Source organism: Prorops nasuta, unplaced genomic scaffold, assembly GCF_024137725.1.
Source record: "Prorops nasuta isolate Cenicafe-Biocafe unplaced genomic scaffold, Cenicafe_Pnas_1.2 PNAS00009, whole genome shotgun sequence".
Classification (NCBI taxonomy): Eukaryota; Metazoa; Arthropoda; class Insecta; order Hymenoptera; family Bethylidae; genus Prorops; species Prorops nasuta.
In genome coordinates, this window is record NW_027116806.1 from 8,766,932 (window position 1) to 8,784,082 (window position 17,151).

The window sequence follows — 17,151 nt, forward strand, 5'->3', positions numbered from 1 at the left end:
ATAATTGACTTAACTAAAAAAATTGTATTTAATCGCACAATTCTGTTTCATTAAGATGGATAGTATTTACATTTGAGATTTCTTTGCATAGTTCAATCCTGAAGAATTGCTACTAATGATACAATTTGTACATTTTATCGCGCAATTAAGTCACATGCACGGAGGAGGGACTCCTTTGTCAACAATTTTACTTTCTATTAATCTTTTTGTAAACAAAATGGAGAATAGGTACTTTTAGCATTCAAAATTATTTCAATGTGACTTTGGTACCATTTGCTTCTGTTTCATTGGCTAAATTATGAATTGGGTTGCAGGAATATGTTTACAAACTATCTAAAAGTAATTTAAGCAATTACCTTTGGTACAGTGATGCTCAATATTTTTTCGACGCCGAACACGAAAAGATATAGAAATCTATGTAGTTAATTTGGCATGAACCTGCAGGGAGGAAATCACTCATTTACGACTTGCGATAAAATCTTTGGCAGAAATTATTATAAGCGTAATTAATTGGCCTCAGTTTCGTCTCTCGGGAACGATTCACGAGGCGTTTAATATACATATATGTATATATATAAACATTGTCTATTATAATATACATATAATCTTGTACGCGATATTCGAAGCGCTTTTTGCCTCTTCAATTCCGCGTTACTTGGTGGGTATATTAAAGTAATATCCCAAGGAGCAGCTTGGAGATAGATTTAAAACCTTTGACAAGATGCGTTTAAACTTTCAAATTCCCACAAACAATTTTGTACATTAACGTTTGCTCTATTCTGCACATCGAATTATTTAAAGGTAGTCAATAAAATGTCTGTTCGATATATGACCGACAAAACTAGAACAATAATTCATTTTCTCGTGAAATGATTTTATATCCCGTAGAAAACGAAGAAACGTTACAAGATTTGAAAGTCTTATAAATTCTCCACATATTTACAAATTAAATGAATAGTCGTATAACATCTCGTATATCTAGGGTGACCATAGAAATGTGCATATGTATTTATTTGAGTAAAACCATACTTTTTTTTCTAATACTGTTCTGTTAGAGTCTGAAATATTTATCTAAATATACTTTTTTAACGTTGTAAGGGCCAAGTTTTAACAAAATTTAATGTACTTTCGCTTGTTATTTAAATTAAATTGGAAGTGTCTTTTAGTTTAAAAATAAATATGATCACCCTACGTACATTACTATATTCTCCATTGAAGAACTATTTTTTTTGACGTTTTTCATTTGTTAACATTATTAACATTATTGTTCAATTATGCTACATTGCAATGATATTTGTAGCAAATATAATTGTAATCAGTCATTGTTTATTTGAAACTATTGAGCAGTCTTTTGTTGATGATATATGATGACTGAAAGATGTTTATTATATCGATGTCGTAATTGGTGTTTCTCGTATCGTTCCGCACATATTAATATTATTTCATAATTAACAATCCATTATCAAATTATACGCGGTATAAATAGAATAATTGTGCAAATAACTTGCTTGGTGCTTTTGGAAAGAGTGTTTAACGTTGAAACTTCCGTACATTCTTTGCAAACACCGCGCTTAAAAAATGATGAGAGTGAAATCATGGTTGCTTAAATGTTCAATGATTCGCTCACTTTTATAACTATACGTGTGTATGTAAATCCTAAACTTGACTTGTCGTCAGACTTTCATTGAATCTTATTGGACTAGAAAACGTACGAAATTTCTGAAGTACAAAAGTGAACCGATAAAGCGGACAGGAGCGGGATATCCCGTATCCCATTGATTGTTTAAAGTTTCAATGTGGCAGCAAGTTAAATTGAGCGTGGCATTGCTGCTACAGTATTTATATTGGGCCCGTTTCTTTAGGAAAGCGGTTTTATAAATTTCTCGTCTGGTCACATCTCGATCAGCATTGCTTCGCGAAAATTTGTCGCCTTCTCGGAAAGTTTGGATCATACGTGGATCGTAAATTCCTGTCTCTCCTGTTCTTTCCTTTGTTGGTATCTGCAACACAAAAATCAAAATTTATTGTTATAAGAGGCCTAGTTGCATGCACAATATTATAGTGTGCTATTGTGATTATTATTATTATTATAACGTAGTATTATACTATCCACACATTATAACTGGCATATACACTATGGTGCATAATAATTGTTGCTACTACAAACTAGCGCGACTTTGGCAAATGATAATATTTATAGAAGAAATAAATTCATGTTAAAATATTAAGATCTACCTAGCGAGCATGGTCTCGACAGCTTCAATCGGAAGTCTACCCAAGCTGCCGCCGTGGCGCGTCCCGACGGATATGCCTTGCCAATCCCGCTCCCTCTCTCTCGTCTCAACTCTATTTCTATTTCTATCCCTATCCCTATTCCTATCCCTATCCCTATCGAACTCGAGGTCGCTCAATTCACGAGTATCGCTGAAACCGGTTGGTGGTAACAGCGTCATATCCTCCACCGAACTGCGCAAAATACCAATTAACCATTAATAACAATATTAATAGAATCTCTGAAAGATAAATCATAGTAGTGTATTTCAACAAGTGTAATAACCAACTATTGACGGTATTGCAATATAAGAGAGTAAATATAAAGAGAGCCGAGAGTGCTATGTGTAAACAAACAAACCTTGGCTACCTGCGAGTGGACCGGCTCGGTTGTCGGCTTCTTCGTCTCGCAAGGGACGGCGATCCTTCGTTGTTCGACTCGGTGCTCGATTCTACGCCTCTCGAGAATACATCTAAGGGCAATTCATTCTTTCGTTGTTTTTAACAACTTAACGAAAATCACTGCTCTTTGCCAAACCAGGCCATACGGAAATACAAAATACCTCGACATGGTTTAACTGGTACTCTGTAACTGGGTCCAGCGCATTCCCCGCAGGGACTTCCGGAAGTGTCACTACCCGAACCTGGGCGACTCGAGCGAAGTTTACTCTCAGCCTCGGCGATGCTTGGGAAATATCTTTGCTTGTGCCACCTTGGAGTCTTCGACCTTGGACAAAGAAGCAATTCGTCAGATTGTTCGTATCTATGAACTCAGCTGAAAAGCACAGCTCTTGCAATTTCAAATGTATATAACCGAGTCGCTTAGCTGAGATTTGCCGTAAATGTAAAACGCTTAATAATTAACCTCTCGAATTCAACGCTGGATCTGTCGTAATCGATCGTATTGATGTCCTCGTTCTCGAGGTGTCCAAAAGTTTTGAATTGCATCGTGTAATCCAAAGTGGCTGTCGTTACCGATCGATTTTCTCTGCCAGGAACACTGAATGTGGCGTAGGGACTTATCTCGTACATTTCTGCCGGAATATACGTTCAAACGTTAGTGGTCTTGTGGAAACAAAGAGATTTCAAGATGGGCTACCTGAACCGTGGTCGTTGGACTTATGATTCTCTTGCTTAACAGGAGAGCTCGTATACACTTGGTGATTCCTTCTGTTATCACGCTCGGCTGTTGATTTCAGCTGAACTGTGGACATACAACTGGACAAGTGATGATGCTGTTGATGCTGTTGTTGTTGCTGCTGCTGCTGGGAAATCAAGCCCAAGCCTGACTGTTGCTGTTGTTGACCAGGTAACATTTCTCCAAGATAATTTCCTCTGTAGGTGTAATTTGTACAATTGTAAATTTTTAGATTCGCTCTACTAATTAATTTACTTTTGCTTTAGCACCAACCTGCTACGCTTTAGCATAACGTATCCGAGAATAAGTGCTGAGATAATAAGTACAATGGCACAAACCAAGGGAACCACCACATAGAGCACTCTTTGATTGGGTGCACCTCTCTTCACTTCATCCTCCATTATCAAATCGTTGGGGGGTCCAATGCTAACCCCACTCAAAGTTGTCGTGGCAAATTCCATCTGAGTCTGAGTGGAGCCAGCATCATTGTGTGCTGTCAGTCTCAAACTGTACCAAGACGCAGTCTTCAAATCGCGAATCACTATATTCTCAGTCGCCCTGCTGGCTACAAGAATCCAAGGCTCCGTACTGATTCGTCTTCTGTACTCTACGGTGTAATACTGTATGGGACATCCACCATTCGGCCAGGACAATAGGTTTAACTTTACTGAGGTTCCATTGGCCGATACAATGTCTCGATCTTTTGGCAATAAGGGTGCTGAAATAATAATTCGCTTTTTAATTTCAAATAAAATAATGGAATTCAATGATGAGCCGAAAACTTACAACTAACTTACATTACAAAAACTTTATTAGATTTTAATTAAATGAGTAGCTTTCTTAAACAGGGGAACTAAAATCGAATCACCAATCTTCGCATAGAAGATAGTGGTGTTTCGGTAGCTTTTGATATTGACTCGCCAACGAAATACTATCGTATCTCTTGATTTACTTAATTCCCTACCGGTTCCTTTAGTCGTAGCGGTGATTCTAGTGCTTGGGTCACTTGAGCCGACGCGATTATGGGCTGTTAGGTGAGTTAAGTAGGTGGAACCACATTTTAGTCCTGTCAAAATGAACTCGACTTGCTCGGGTGATAAAGCGATCTCCTCCCAGCCACCTTGTTCAATCTTGTAGCTTAAAACATAACCCTGGATAGTAGCGCCACCGTTATCCGGATGGCTCCATCGAAGTCTTATGCTATTCGTTGTTGTGTACTGAAGCTCCAACGATGGTGCTCTGGGTGGCATGACTACGAATAACGTGTATATTATCGAATCATCGCCAAATAAATTGCTGGCCGAGCAAGTGTAGTTTCCTGCGATCGATCGTTCCAGTCCTATATAAAATTAATCGAAATCAGTGAAAGTCCTTTTGCTTTTTTCTATATTGGCAAAATCTCAGCTACCTCGTATATTGAGATGACCATCGGCCGTTAACTCGTAGTGTCTACCAGTAGAAATTTGTGTGCTCTGGTAAGTCCAAATCAGCTGTGGAGTGGGATTGCCAACAACCAGGCATGACAAAGTAATCGATGTCTTTTCGGCTCTTCTTAATAATTGTGAAAATGAGGCTACTCTAGCTGGAGCTAAAGACAGATAGTATTATTTATATATAAACATTATTATTATTAGTATTTAAGTTTTATACATATGTAAAAAGTATAGAGAATTCTTACCTCTAGTATTTGTAGTCTGAGTGACGATAGTGGTCTTTTCACCTTCCCCTAAACCCGTAGTTGCTGTAACCCAAAACTCGTACGATTGTCTGTAGGGATGAATAAAAATGAATGGATATTCTCACAGTGGTTAGAATGGTTGGAAAGAAGTAATCACCTCTCTGCCAGGCCACGCAATTCCATGGTTAGAGTATCCGTTGGTGATGACGGAGGATCGTGCATTGTATGCATGTTGTGATTATTCGAGCCAGCTTCTCTACTATAAACTGTATATTTCGATACATTTCCATTTGGCTGCAAAGGTGGAAGCCATGAAACTAAAATACTATCTCCAGTCAGTGCTAGGGCTTTGATGCCCGCTGGAGCTCCTGGCACTGTGACAAAAAACGAGAATCTCAATTTCTCTGTTGGTATATATATATATTTCTAAAAAACATGAACATACCATCTTCTTCTGTGGTGCAAAAAATTGGCGGACTTAGTACGCCATCTCCTGCTCCGGTAAAAGCTAAAACTCTTATAGAATAATTTGTATACTTGTACAACGTGTGCAGATAAGTCTCTATACCGGCAGTCCTCTTCACTTCACCGGCAGTCGAAATGTCCACTACAATAAAATATCTTTTGTTATTTTCGCCATTATGTGACAGATTGATTAAATATATAGAATAAGCTGCTCACTATTATCAGTTGGTATGGGTCTGTAGTAAACTTTATAACCTTGAATAATACCCCCATGCTGGTGCGCAGGTGGAGGATTCCATGAGACTTTGACGCTTTGTGAATTTAACGGAACACAAGTTACTTGCGTTGGTGGAGTTTCCGGAACTAAGACGGATAGTAATCGTATTAATAATACGAATATCAAGTTTAATATTACCAATTTTACCTCCTTCCTGAGTAGTCCCAACAATTGGTATGCTAGCAGGACCACTAGCAATGCTGTTGAAAGCCCTTATAGAAATATCATATTTCGTAAATTTTCTAAGTCCTGTTAGCTGTACTTTAGTCGTGGCCCAACCATTGACTGTTAGACTTTTGCTTTGGTTCACTCCTGACGTGGATGAAGAATGTTCTGACCACGTTACTATATAACCCAAAAGATCACCATTACAGGATTCCTTTGGTGGGGACTGAAAGTTATTTAACAAATCATTATAATCGTAATTCATCGTGAAAAGTCGTTTTCCTATAATATATTCGTACCTGCCAGCTAACCATGAGTTCTCCAGGTCCAGCAGATTGAACTTTAATATTTTGTGGTGGCTCGGTGGGTGCTAATTATTAATAAAAACAAATTCAATAAACAGAAAAGCTTTCACGAATGCATTTCATCGCATACCTTCTTCCTGAGTTTTCGCTACAACGGGTTCAGTCGGGGAGCTGGCGTCGATGGAGTTTATTGCAAAAACTCGAAAAGTATAAGTTACTGCTGGATGAAGTCCTCCTACCAGAGCAACTTCCTGGTCCTCGTTTGATGTCTCGAATGGAGATAGCCCTGTACGATAGAGTTTAACGTATAATAGGCAAAATTCATGAAAAATGTTCGATGGAAAAAAAAGAGGAAGCAGTCTGACCAGTCTGGGTTGGATCGATAGAATTGGCGTTGCTGTTGCTTCCAGGAGCAAAAGTGATGTTGTGAGTTTTCGTTGGGTGCCAGTCATCGTTTGTTCCATGATTCAATGATCTATACTGAATTACGTAGTTCCTGATTGGACTGTTTCCATCGAACGATCTTTTCCACAAGAGCCTGACTGATCTTGATCCTATTTCTATGACTTCGAGGGAAGCCGGTGGATCTGGTCTCTCTGGAACGCAGGAAAATTCGATGAAAATTGAGAAGTGTAATAAGGGCGAGCTGCAGAGAGAGAAATATGAATAAAAAAACTATATAAATTAATTAAAATAAGGAATCATATGGAACTAAATAAAGTTTCAGCTAGAAATAACAAAAATTAAATTAAAAAAATAATTGGTCTATCAGAGGAAAATAATGAGAATAAGTTTTATATTTTCAGAAAATGATCTTTTTAACGATAATTTAATAATTGCTTCCATGCGAGGTAACTGAAGAATACCTTGCACAGCAAGATAAATAACGTGCTCCCCTCTCCCATAAGCATTATCCGCCGTACATCTGTAAGCTCCCGAATCCTGTCGATCGCTTATACCAATCGAGAGCTGAGATTTCAATCCATTGTTAGTTTTGATTTCGCTGAGGCCGAGTCTGTGTGCGTTTGTGTCTAATCTATCGTTATTATGCGTCCACTGGACTTCAATTGGATTATCTCCTATCACCGTGCAATCCAATGTAACAGACTCGCCACGTCGAATAGTCACATTTTTGCTCGGTGATTCGAATCTTGCGGGCTCTGCAATAACGATAAATGGTCACTTTAATTACTTTAGCAAAAGGCACATTTATGCAATCATGTTGAAGAACTTTACCATGCACGGAGACATGAATGACTTTATTGAGGTCGGTACCAATTCCATTACTGGCTTGGCACAGATAATGTCCCTCATCTTGTGGCCCAGCGGAGGCTGTCCATAACGAGCCATTCGGCAAGATGGTCAATCTTCGATCAAGACTATCGATGAGTGGCTGGTAATCGTTCGAAGCTCTTCCAGCCCTGAGCCAGGTGATTCTCGGGGGTGGAAACCCCTTAGCTTCGCAGTGCACGTTCAACGGGCTCCCCAGTAATATTGCTAGATCCTGTGGCTCGTAGACCCATTGGGGTGGAACTTTAACCAACAATTCTGCCGTGTAATTCACTTTAGCTGCGCTATTCGTTGCCACGCATGTGTATTTTCCACTATGTTTCGACGACAGGTCCTTGAACACCAGTACGCTGAAGAATTCAGCTCCCCTCTCCTCGATCTACATCAAATCTTATTTTAGAATATATGTATTACTATCACAAGAAGAAGAGATAATCTTACACGTAGGCTAGAAGGCAAGGGCTCTCCGTCTTTCAACCATGAGAAATAAATAGGAAGATCACCGGAAGTAATGCTACACGTTCCCTGTGCTCGACTCCCCTCTTGAAGATTCGCGGGAAAACTGAAGGGATTCATGACCGGAGGACCTAACGACGCATACGGGTGAGAGTCATCCTGATGTATTATTAATTTCCAAAGTGTGAATATAGCACTCACTGCTGACGGTTAGTTGGATATCTTTGGTGGCAGTTTCGCCGGATCTTGCTCGAACCAGGCACGTGTAGGTATCAGCGTCGTTGGGATCTACGGTATTGATGCTGAGGTGGCCTTCATTGTCGACGTGCTGCCTCACATCGACTGGCAGCTTCACTCCACGTCTCGACCATTCAACCGACGTAATTGGATATCCACTGTATGGACACGCAATGGTCGTGTCTAGGCCAGCGATCGCCCTCACGGGTCCGATCGATCGTATGTTCGGTGGACCTGATGTAGCGTCGCAAGATCATTAAATTGAAAAACTCAGTTGGTTCTTTTATTAATACCAACCATAAATATTCAGTCTAGCTTTGTGTTCTACAGTATCGAGTGTATTGGACGCGACGCAAGCGTAGAGGCCGCCATCCTCGGTACCGGCTGATGATATGTTTAGGTGGCTGATGACGTCCCCGGATTGATCGACGTACTGACCTATGGCGTACCTATGACCAGCTGCTACTTTGCTAAGCGCTTGACCGTCCAGCAACCAGGTGAAGGATGGTGGTGGAGTGCCGGTCACCGAGCAGCGCAGAGACACCGGTAAACCAGGTCTCAGGGACTGTTCTATGAAGGTGTATTGCAGTTCCGGTACGGTATCTGCAATAGGATACGTGATACAATTTGCTGCACAGTGGATAGATAATAGATAGAAGGAGAGAGAGAGAGAGAGAGAGAGAGAGAATTAGTTTACCACCAAGCTTTAATTCCGCGGTAGCTTGAGCATTCTCTTTGTCGGATCTAACCAGGCACTGATACATCCCTTTGTCCTTGCGGCCCACAGAGGATATTGCCAAAACTAACGGTGTCAATAGTCTGATTCTGGTGTCCTGCGCTGTCAGGACAGGCACGCCATCGTGCAACCATTCCACGCTATCCACCGGGTAACCCTCGACCGTGCAGTTCATCGTTGCAGTTTCAGCCGAATTCACGACTTGCAGCAGTGGTTGAATACGAGCATTCAGCTTCGACGTGACGGACAAGTGTGTCTCGGCCCGTTGCTCTCCATACTGATTATTCGCTCTGCAGATGTACGTACCGACGTCCTGAACGTCCACACGGCGTATTTGCAATAGATCACCCCACAGCTGTACCCTTCCGTAGGACTCAACAGGAATTAAATGACCTGCAATTCATGTAGCATTCTTACCATCTCGGCAATTTTAAATATTCTGCACATTGATTTTTATCGATTTACTATTTTTTTTTACCATTGGTGTGACGATACCAGTTGAAGCTCGGCGGTGGACTTCCTTGAGCGAAACAGGTCAGATGAACATCCGACCATCTCTCCGCGGAAATTGCAATTTGAGAACGCTGCATCAGTCTCGGTGGCATCGAGCTGCTCGGTTCTGTTCCGATGAAATATTTTGAATGATAATCTAGCGAATATTTTATCGGGTAATTTACTTCTACCGACTGACCAGTTACTGTTAGCGTGGCTGGCTCGCTTTTTCTCCTCTCTCCAGTCAATGTGTGCAGCGTCAAGCAGGAATACGTAACTCTGCCATCCTCTGCTCTCACCCCTCTTATGTGCAGATCGCCTTGCGAAGTTACGACGAATCTTCCACCTGAAATTTTTTAATAATTGAAAAGAAAATATTGGCCCGGCAACTTTTCAATAAATCCCCCTCGATTTCGATAAACATCCAATCCCATTCAGTCCTGCTTACTGCTATTTACGAAGCCGACATATCCTAGCACGTCCCAACCATAAATATGTATGGCGCATGAATTCCTGAGCGCCCCCTTGCTATCCTACTCCTATGGCTTTCAACAACTGCCGGAGCTTGCAATTTTGCAATTATTTCCAGCGGTATAGTATTCGCTAGTTCATTTATCGACTCGAAATTCTTGCAGAACAGACTAAATATTGGATATAAATTGAGTATTTCGAGAGGACGTCGATGGTAAATATTAGTTACAGTTCAAATAGAAATTCATACAGATCTGGGAAATGATTAAGCGATATTGCCGAGGGTGATTGGCACAGTAATATATATATATATATATATACATATACATCTATGGAAGTCCGATGACGAATGTTTGCATATCAATAATCACCGCACTATTATATAGGATGAGGCACTTATCACACCCTGAAGATAGAACGTAACATAATTCCAAGAAATATTCACTTTTCTACAAGATTTCATTGAGTGTGATTAGAAAGTAGCTTCAAGAGAGTGCTATACGAGTAATTTATATCTCTCATGGTTAACGAGTTAACATTTTCCTTCGTTTGTGCCTCTGTACTTCGAAGTGTGTTAAGTATCTCACCCTGGACATATTGTATAAGGTGAGACAGTTATGACGCCCTAGAGCTGAAACATAAAAATTGATTTATCCGCATAAAATCATATCAAATTTTAGCGTAATATCTCATTGAATGCCAGAAGAGAAAGGATCTTCACAAAGATCCTATGCAAATAATTTACGTCTCTCATAGTTAACATTTTTCTATGTGTGTGTTTCTGTACTTTGAGTCATGTTAAATATCTCACCCTGTACATATTATATAGGGTGACTCTGTACTTTGAGGCGTGTTAAGTATCTCACCCTGTACATACTACATAAGGTGAGCCAGTTATGACACCTCAGAGCTGAAACATAAAAATTCATTACCCACGTAAATTTAAACGAATTTTTAGCATAAAATCTCACTGAATGCTAATTGAAAAGATTTTCAAAAAGGTCTTATGCAAATAATTGACATTTCTCATAGTTAACAAGTTAACATTTTCTACGTTTATGCTTCTGTACTCTGGGATGTACATATTAAGTGGCTCAGCCTACATATTTTCTACATATACATCTTACCAGTGTCCGTACTGCCACGTAAAAGAATGGCGTCATCGCGTATCCAGGAAGTTACCGTCAGGTGTTCCTTGACATCCTCGCGTGCTGTGCAAGACAATACAGCATTGCAGCCTTCCACCACTGGTGATCTGTTGACTCTCACGTCGTAGCCAGGTACCGTCAGCACTGAAAAATACGATAGTGAAATCTGAAGGAAGAAATACGAGAGAAAATTGAGCGGGAATGCCAGAGGGTTCCGGCAGAACGTGGTAGGATGAAACGAAATGTGCAAATGAAGCCAATATGCGCCAATCTCCAGCGAGGCGACCAACGATATTTCTGCGAATTCCTAGAAATCGCTGGAATTAACTTTACCTGGTTCCCCCGAGGCGAGGCTTCGCCACCCTCCTTGATCCGATCCGATCCGATCCGCCTTTTCTCCATTTCATATCGAATAATCGCAGCCCTCTCATTTCTCTATTTACCAACACAGCACTGCACTGTGTTCTATTATTAAAAAAACATGTCATTCTCTTGTTTTGAAATTCATCACATTCGTACTCTGTAAGGAGGGATTAATATTATAATGCTGCATTAATTAATAAGCTATTATTAAGCAGAGAAAACGAGATAGAATCATTTTTCAACGTGGATTACAGTTATAATCGGTGATGTATATATAAGGTGTACCACTCTGAAGGAGTATCAAAGCATAGACGTAAAAACTGAATTATCTCCAAAACTATAATATATATATAAATTTTTGGTTAAGGACTTCTCAAATTGCAAATAAAGAGAGGATTATAAAAGGTTTTATGAAAAAATTGATTTCTATTATAGCTAAGGAAATAAATGATCCGTCGCGTCCATCCTTTGGTGTGTCCTCAGTGGTACACTCCGTATATACATATAGGTATGAAAGTAAAGGCTCGTAAAGTTTTAGAGGCCCAGCTTTGTTCTCCACACACGTCCGGCTTCATTGATAACGCGCAAGAAATACCAAGCGTTCTTGCATGAGAGGGTGCTACGACAAGCAAGTCATAATTTTCTCTGGAATATTCTTTTGAAGTCGTTTGGCGGGTAGCCTTGCCTTTCGTTCGGACCGATGTCATTTCAGATAAGTTCTCGTCGTCGCGTCGCTTCTTTAGGTTCTTGCAAAAATTACGAAGCGAAGAAAATAAGATTACTGCGTTCGGCAAAATTCGATAGCTCGAAATAACCTGGAAGGATGAGTGAATTCTTGTATTCTCAATAAAAAGAGAAACAAGGGATTCGTATTGAGAAATAAGAAAGTATACCGATGGCGAGAAAGAGGTTATGGCTGCACGGCGTATTTTTTTGGCGGGACAGGCCGTGCACTGTGCAGTGTGCACTGCAGGCGCCTTTGTGCGAGGATCCAAAGAGATCTATCAAGATAAGGAAGAACGGGTGAGGGGTAGGAGCCAGGAGGTAGCCATAAGGCAGGCACGCACTACGCGAGCTTTCAAGCCGGTGAATCGAGACGGTAGAGGAGGATTAAAAAAGCCCCGCGGAGTAGCAAAAGAACAGCAAAGGTCCAAATGAAAGATGTCGCTGGCATTTGTCCTTTGCACGTCTAATTAGTCGCTTCTTCCTCGCTTTGCACTTGCTTCCCTTCATCATTCAACGACTGGCTTCTCCCCCACTCACCAGTCGCCAGTTTTTCTCACTTACGCGCGTTATTTCTGCGAATTAACCTCCAATTCTGAAAGGGAGAAACGTGTACACGGGAAAACTTGGCCTGAAAGCTTTGCCGGGATTAAGTTGAAAAAGCCTGGCACTTTAGGCGCGAGGGATGAAATCTTGCTGAATGTTGAGACACTCGTTTAAATAATTAGAACGTGTAATTACCGCGGCTGGTACACATTTTAATGAACGCGTCCTCTCTCAGTGCTCCCTACTCCCTTTCCTCTACGACAGGTCGCTGTTGGCCACCTTTTTTCCTCCCGGAAACACGCAATTTTTCGTGGCTTCCTTTTTCCCACGTTTCAATTAATTACGACTAATTTCATTAAGAAAAATTTTCAGTCTAGGCGCGCGACCGAGTCTCGTCAAAAGCGCAATGTGATTAATTTTTTCGACCAGTTGAGACAGTTGGGTAAAGACTCGGCGAATCAAATTAATCTTTCGTCCGTATAACCTCTCTCCCGCTTACTGCTCCTCTCTGATCCTGCATATTTTATAACTAATGACAATTGTTGGTATCTTTAAGGACGAAAACGATAGACTACATATATATTACAGATATACACTTATCATTGTACTTCGCGATACAAAAACTTGTCGATAAGAATTATAGAACTGCTTCACGGGATTCCTGAATATTACATTTATATATGGTTATCCGCTATATTTTTAGCGATTTAGAGATGACATAGATTACAGTGCGGTAAGACAATAATAAACAGCGTAATCGTCATCGTCGTGAAATTAGGTTTTATTGGAGAAGAGCGAGTGTTGTCACTCGATGGAAAAATCACTAGGGACATAAGTGACGCAGCCGTTCCATTTCCAATTTTGGCCTGGCCGATCGATGTTTACTTGGCGATGCGAAGGAACGACGACGTAAAAAGAAGGAATAACTGCAACGAACATAATCGAAGCAAAAGAAGTAAAACGCGAGACTGCCTGAAAGGCAGAGTTTACGTATTTATTTACTTTGACATAGCTTAACTGACGAGGCCGAGTTTCCTCGAAGGACCGTAGCTTGGCTGACGGGGAACACCCTCGAATTCCAACTTTACAATCCAGATCGAAAAACTTGTTGACAATGAGGGAAAACTTTTTTGCACGGATCTCATTTGGTCGCATTGTGCCCCGATCCAATCAACGCGGTATATCATACGCGCGTACTAAATTGATCAGCTTATTCGGACGTGCATCGCGATCGTAGATTTAATTTTAATTAAACCGATGAACTATTCGTTTTAATTCGATAGTGAAATTAAAAGAGTTAAAAAAAAGAGCGTCTCGAATTGTGAGAAGAATTTGACATAAAACAAAAGTATACTCGTGTGTAAGGTAGGTGGCGCCAGGAGTTTCAAGAAGAAATCAGCCATTTAAATGGCGTCTCACGTAGTTCTCGACCGGCCAAAGTTTTGTCTCTGGTGCATTTTTGCTGGCGAAAAGGACTCTGTACGTGCATGAATCGAACTTTCTCCGATACAATTTAACGGCTTTCAAGCGTCTCCCACTGGTATTTACTCGGATGACTTGGTATTCGCGTAGTAAAAACGCGAGATGGCACCACAATGGAATCATGCAATCTTTCGAAAGCCCTGGATGTGTGTGTGCCATTACTGCATCGATTGCAACTAAGTCACTGAAGTGGAGTGACGTGACGTTTCTTCGGTAATTTGACGTTTCTTGTGAACGCGACATCAGAGACTGAAAAAGCCATTTACCCGAAGAACTATCGCTTCTCCCCAGCTTTACCCGAGAACAGCAAAATCCTATTTTTCCCCGATTCGAACTACCGCCCCCTTTTCCTTTTAACTCAATATTATCCGTTTCCACTAAACTTTCGAGTAGACGTATTGGACGTATCTTGTACTTTTATACCTGATTCGTCAAATTAATCAATTTAATCCTAGGACGACGTTTGAAAATTTCTTTCAGTTTCAAGATTCTTTTCTCTGGTTCAGCTTTATCGAGATTGCGTGAAAATACGATGAAGAGCGGCGTCTCGAGAATTCCAAGGGTATAGCTCGGGATGAAAATTAGGTGCTGATCCCAAGGTGGTTGAACAAGAATAGTCCTTGGCTGGGGAATGCAATAACAGGGAACTGGATCGTGGCAGTGAAAGCTCACGAGAGAAGGCACGAGAGCACAATGATGTCGGTAAATAGGTGGCCTCCTCATCGACCAAGCACGGCTAATAACAGTTGCATCCTTCTATTGCCCAAACTTTGATTAAAATGGAGTAATTTCAGGCGGCTTAACTTTATGCGCCTTCATCAAATTTACATTTTCTCGATAAAGTTAATTATCAAAAAAATAAACTGGTGAAATTTGCCTGGAATTGTGATTAAATTTCGTTTACTTGCGTTCCTAATTGCGTTTTTTTTAAGCAGAGTCTAGCAAGACGACGATTATATAAAAGAAACTAGCAATAGAGATTTTCCTTAGTTCTGACCTAAGCAGTATTATAATTTAAACAATCAAAACTTAAATATAGCACCAAACGACTGCACTTTCAAGCTATTTTCCATCAATTTTAAGCACATTAATCTTATCGGCTATCTTCCGGTCAGCTGCTGCGGAAGCTTCCTGGTGTTTGGCTTGGAGCCATAATTTGCGTTAGCATCTCCCCCAATAACATGTCCCGCGTGTAACTCTATTATCAGAGAGAACAGCTCGCGGCAATTGATAAACAGATATTGTCGTTCGGGACGTGTAGACAGCAGTTTGAAAATTTAGGCTAAAGAGAAAATGATTTTGTGGTCAAGAGCGATTACCTTGCCATATAACCTATCATATAAGAAAAGAACGTAACCTCAACTTACCCGCTCGTAGAGTGACTTCGCGCGAAAGTACGATGCCCACTGAGCTGGTCGCCCGGCATCTGTAACGTGCGTTGTGCACTTCCGCCCGGAAGTCTTGAGCCAAAAATGGCGGGAAATAGAGAGTTCCATTGCCTAGCAGTTGTCTATAAGTGGAAATATAAGAGTTGCGATCAATAATTCTCTAAAATCGCGAGAAATTGAAAAGCTCGAGTTAAGCTATTATACTATATCCGCTGTGGTTGGTTGGGTTAGGTTAAGCAGAGTTAGGAAAACGGGGGGAAAGGGGATAAGCCGGGGAAAAGAAAAATTGGATGGACGACCACCGTCCTCTCTGTGGCGTTCCATTTTCGAGTCTGTGAAAAATCCCTGCCGTTACCAGTTAAATAGCGTTTTCTCGACGCTCCACTCACAGCGTCTGCTTAATTCGAGCTTTATCCTCTGTCTCTTTTTGCCAGTAAAGAGGAATAGCATTTCGCGCAGTTGACGCGATGAGAGAAAATGACGGGGCAGTGGGAGGGGGGAGGGGGAAGGAAGACGTTTTCCGATTTGAGCTTCGAGAGAATCGAGCAAGAAACGTTTCGATTAACGGGAGGAAATGGTTTCCCTCGAGTTGAGGTGTTACCATTGCTACAGCAACTCGCTCTCTTCTAATTTCGCCAATCGCCAATCGCTAATCCCATTTTCTATACGATGCTACTACTCTTTTGCTTGGGCTTATCTGTAGTATATATATATATATATAAGTTAAGTAGCTTACCTGAGTCCAGGAACAGCCGTAACCGTTCTCTGGTCTGGACTGGTTATCCAGGTAACGTGGGGCGTCGGGCTACCGTGCGCAGAACAGCTCAATTGAGATCCCGTTGTATTTGAGAAGACCAAAGTGCTTGGCGGCTCGAGGACAAAGACAGGACCTTGATTACCGATCACAACTTCCAAACTGAACACTGCAATCAAATCAAAGCAGCAATTTAACGGTTATACTCACTGCTTATAGTTTCTTTTCTAAAATCTATGTAATTTATTATTTATACAAATATAATACACAGTATAAATGAATAAAGTATAGATAAACATTTAACAAATCCTAAAAGTTGATTGATATCGAAATAGGACGCTGTAGAAACAAAGGTATATATTTTTAAGTAGATAAAGTGCAGAAGTAGCAATGCTACTTTTCTCTCAAATCTAATTCAATTTGTCTGCGAAGAGGGGGGAATTTAATAGTTGTAAATAATGTACAATCCTGAGGATATCTATTTTTTAAGTTAAAATCCCTATGATTCCCTATTATACGAAGCAGGCAGAGGAATTTCACAAATACTAACGATCAATTCATGACGAAAGGGGACTCGGTATCAAAAGCGTATACCGTTAAGTAGATAAAGTGCAGAAGTAGTAATCTACTTTACTGCAAAACTTAATTCAATTTGTCCACAGAGGGAGGGCACTTTTTATAATTCTAAAAATTACTACTTTTTTTTGCAGCAAAACCTGTACGATTCTCCATATCGTAAACCAAGCAGAAGTCTCAGAAATCCTGA

At 40.6% G+C, this 17,151-nt stretch overlaps 1 protein-coding gene across 3 annotated transcripts in view; it reads right to left on the reverse strand.

Moving 5' to 3' along the window:
• Positions 1 to 24: 24 nt before the first annotated feature.
• Positions 25 to 17,151, reverse strand: part of Dscam3 (Down syndrome cell adhesion molecule 3) — a 56,459-nt gene continuing 39,332 nt past the window's right edge. The window contains exons 3-30 of one of the 3 annotated variants that reach the window (XM_066731406.1): positions 16,368 to 16,554; positions 15,611 to 15,753; positions 11,109 to 11,273; positions 9,710 to 9,856; positions 9,497 to 9,637; positions 8,980 to 9,411; positions 8,580 to 8,885; positions 8,247 to 8,516; positions 8,031 to 8,176; positions 7,536 to 7,968; positions 7,166 to 7,459; positions 6,665 to 6,895; positions 6,430 to 6,585; positions 6,294 to 6,364; positions 5,977 to 6,220; positions 5,769 to 5,915; positions 5,533 to 5,694; positions 5,245 to 5,461; positions 5,088 to 5,176; positions 4,818 to 4,997; positions 4,374 to 4,748; positions 3,683 to 4,127; positions 3,371 to 3,606; positions 3,137 to 3,305; positions 2,835 to 2,998; positions 2,642 to 2,744; positions 2,236 to 2,466; positions 25 to 2,000 (exon numbers count right to left, since the gene is read on the reverse strand). In XM_066731406.1, coding sequence (XP_066587503.1) covers positions 1,949 to 2,000; positions 2,236 to 2,466; positions 2,642 to 2,744; positions 2,835 to 2,998; positions 3,137 to 3,305; positions 3,371 to 3,606; positions 3,683 to 4,127; positions 4,374 to 4,748; positions 4,818 to 4,997; positions 5,088 to 5,176; positions 5,245 to 5,461; positions 5,533 to 5,694; positions 5,769 to 5,915; positions 5,977 to 6,220; positions 6,294 to 6,364; positions 6,430 to 6,585; positions 6,665 to 6,895; positions 7,166 to 7,459; positions 7,536 to 7,968; positions 8,031 to 8,176; positions 8,247 to 8,516; positions 8,580 to 8,885; positions 8,980 to 9,411; positions 9,497 to 9,637; positions 9,710 to 9,856; positions 11,109 to 11,273; positions 15,611 to 15,753; positions 16,368 to 16,554 — 5,936 coding nt within the window. In that variant the 3' untranslated portion in view covers positions 25 to 1,948. Of the gene's footprint in view, positions 2,001 to 2,235; positions 2,467 to 2,632; positions 2,745 to 2,834; positions 2,999 to 3,136; positions 3,306 to 3,370; positions 3,607 to 3,682; positions 4,128 to 4,373; positions 4,749 to 4,817; positions 4,998 to 5,087; positions 5,177 to 5,244; positions 5,462 to 5,532; positions 5,695 to 5,768; positions 5,916 to 5,976; positions 6,221 to 6,293; positions 6,365 to 6,429; positions 6,586 to 6,664; positions 6,896 to 7,165; positions 7,460 to 7,535; positions 7,969 to 8,030; positions 8,177 to 8,246; positions 8,517 to 8,579; positions 8,886 to 8,979; positions 9,412 to 9,496; positions 9,638 to 9,709; positions 9,857 to 11,108; positions 11,274 to 15,610; positions 15,754 to 16,367; positions 16,555 to 17,151 lie in introns of those variants that run through there. The other 2 variants (XM_066731408.1, XM_066731407.1) reach the window with 2 other exon arrangements.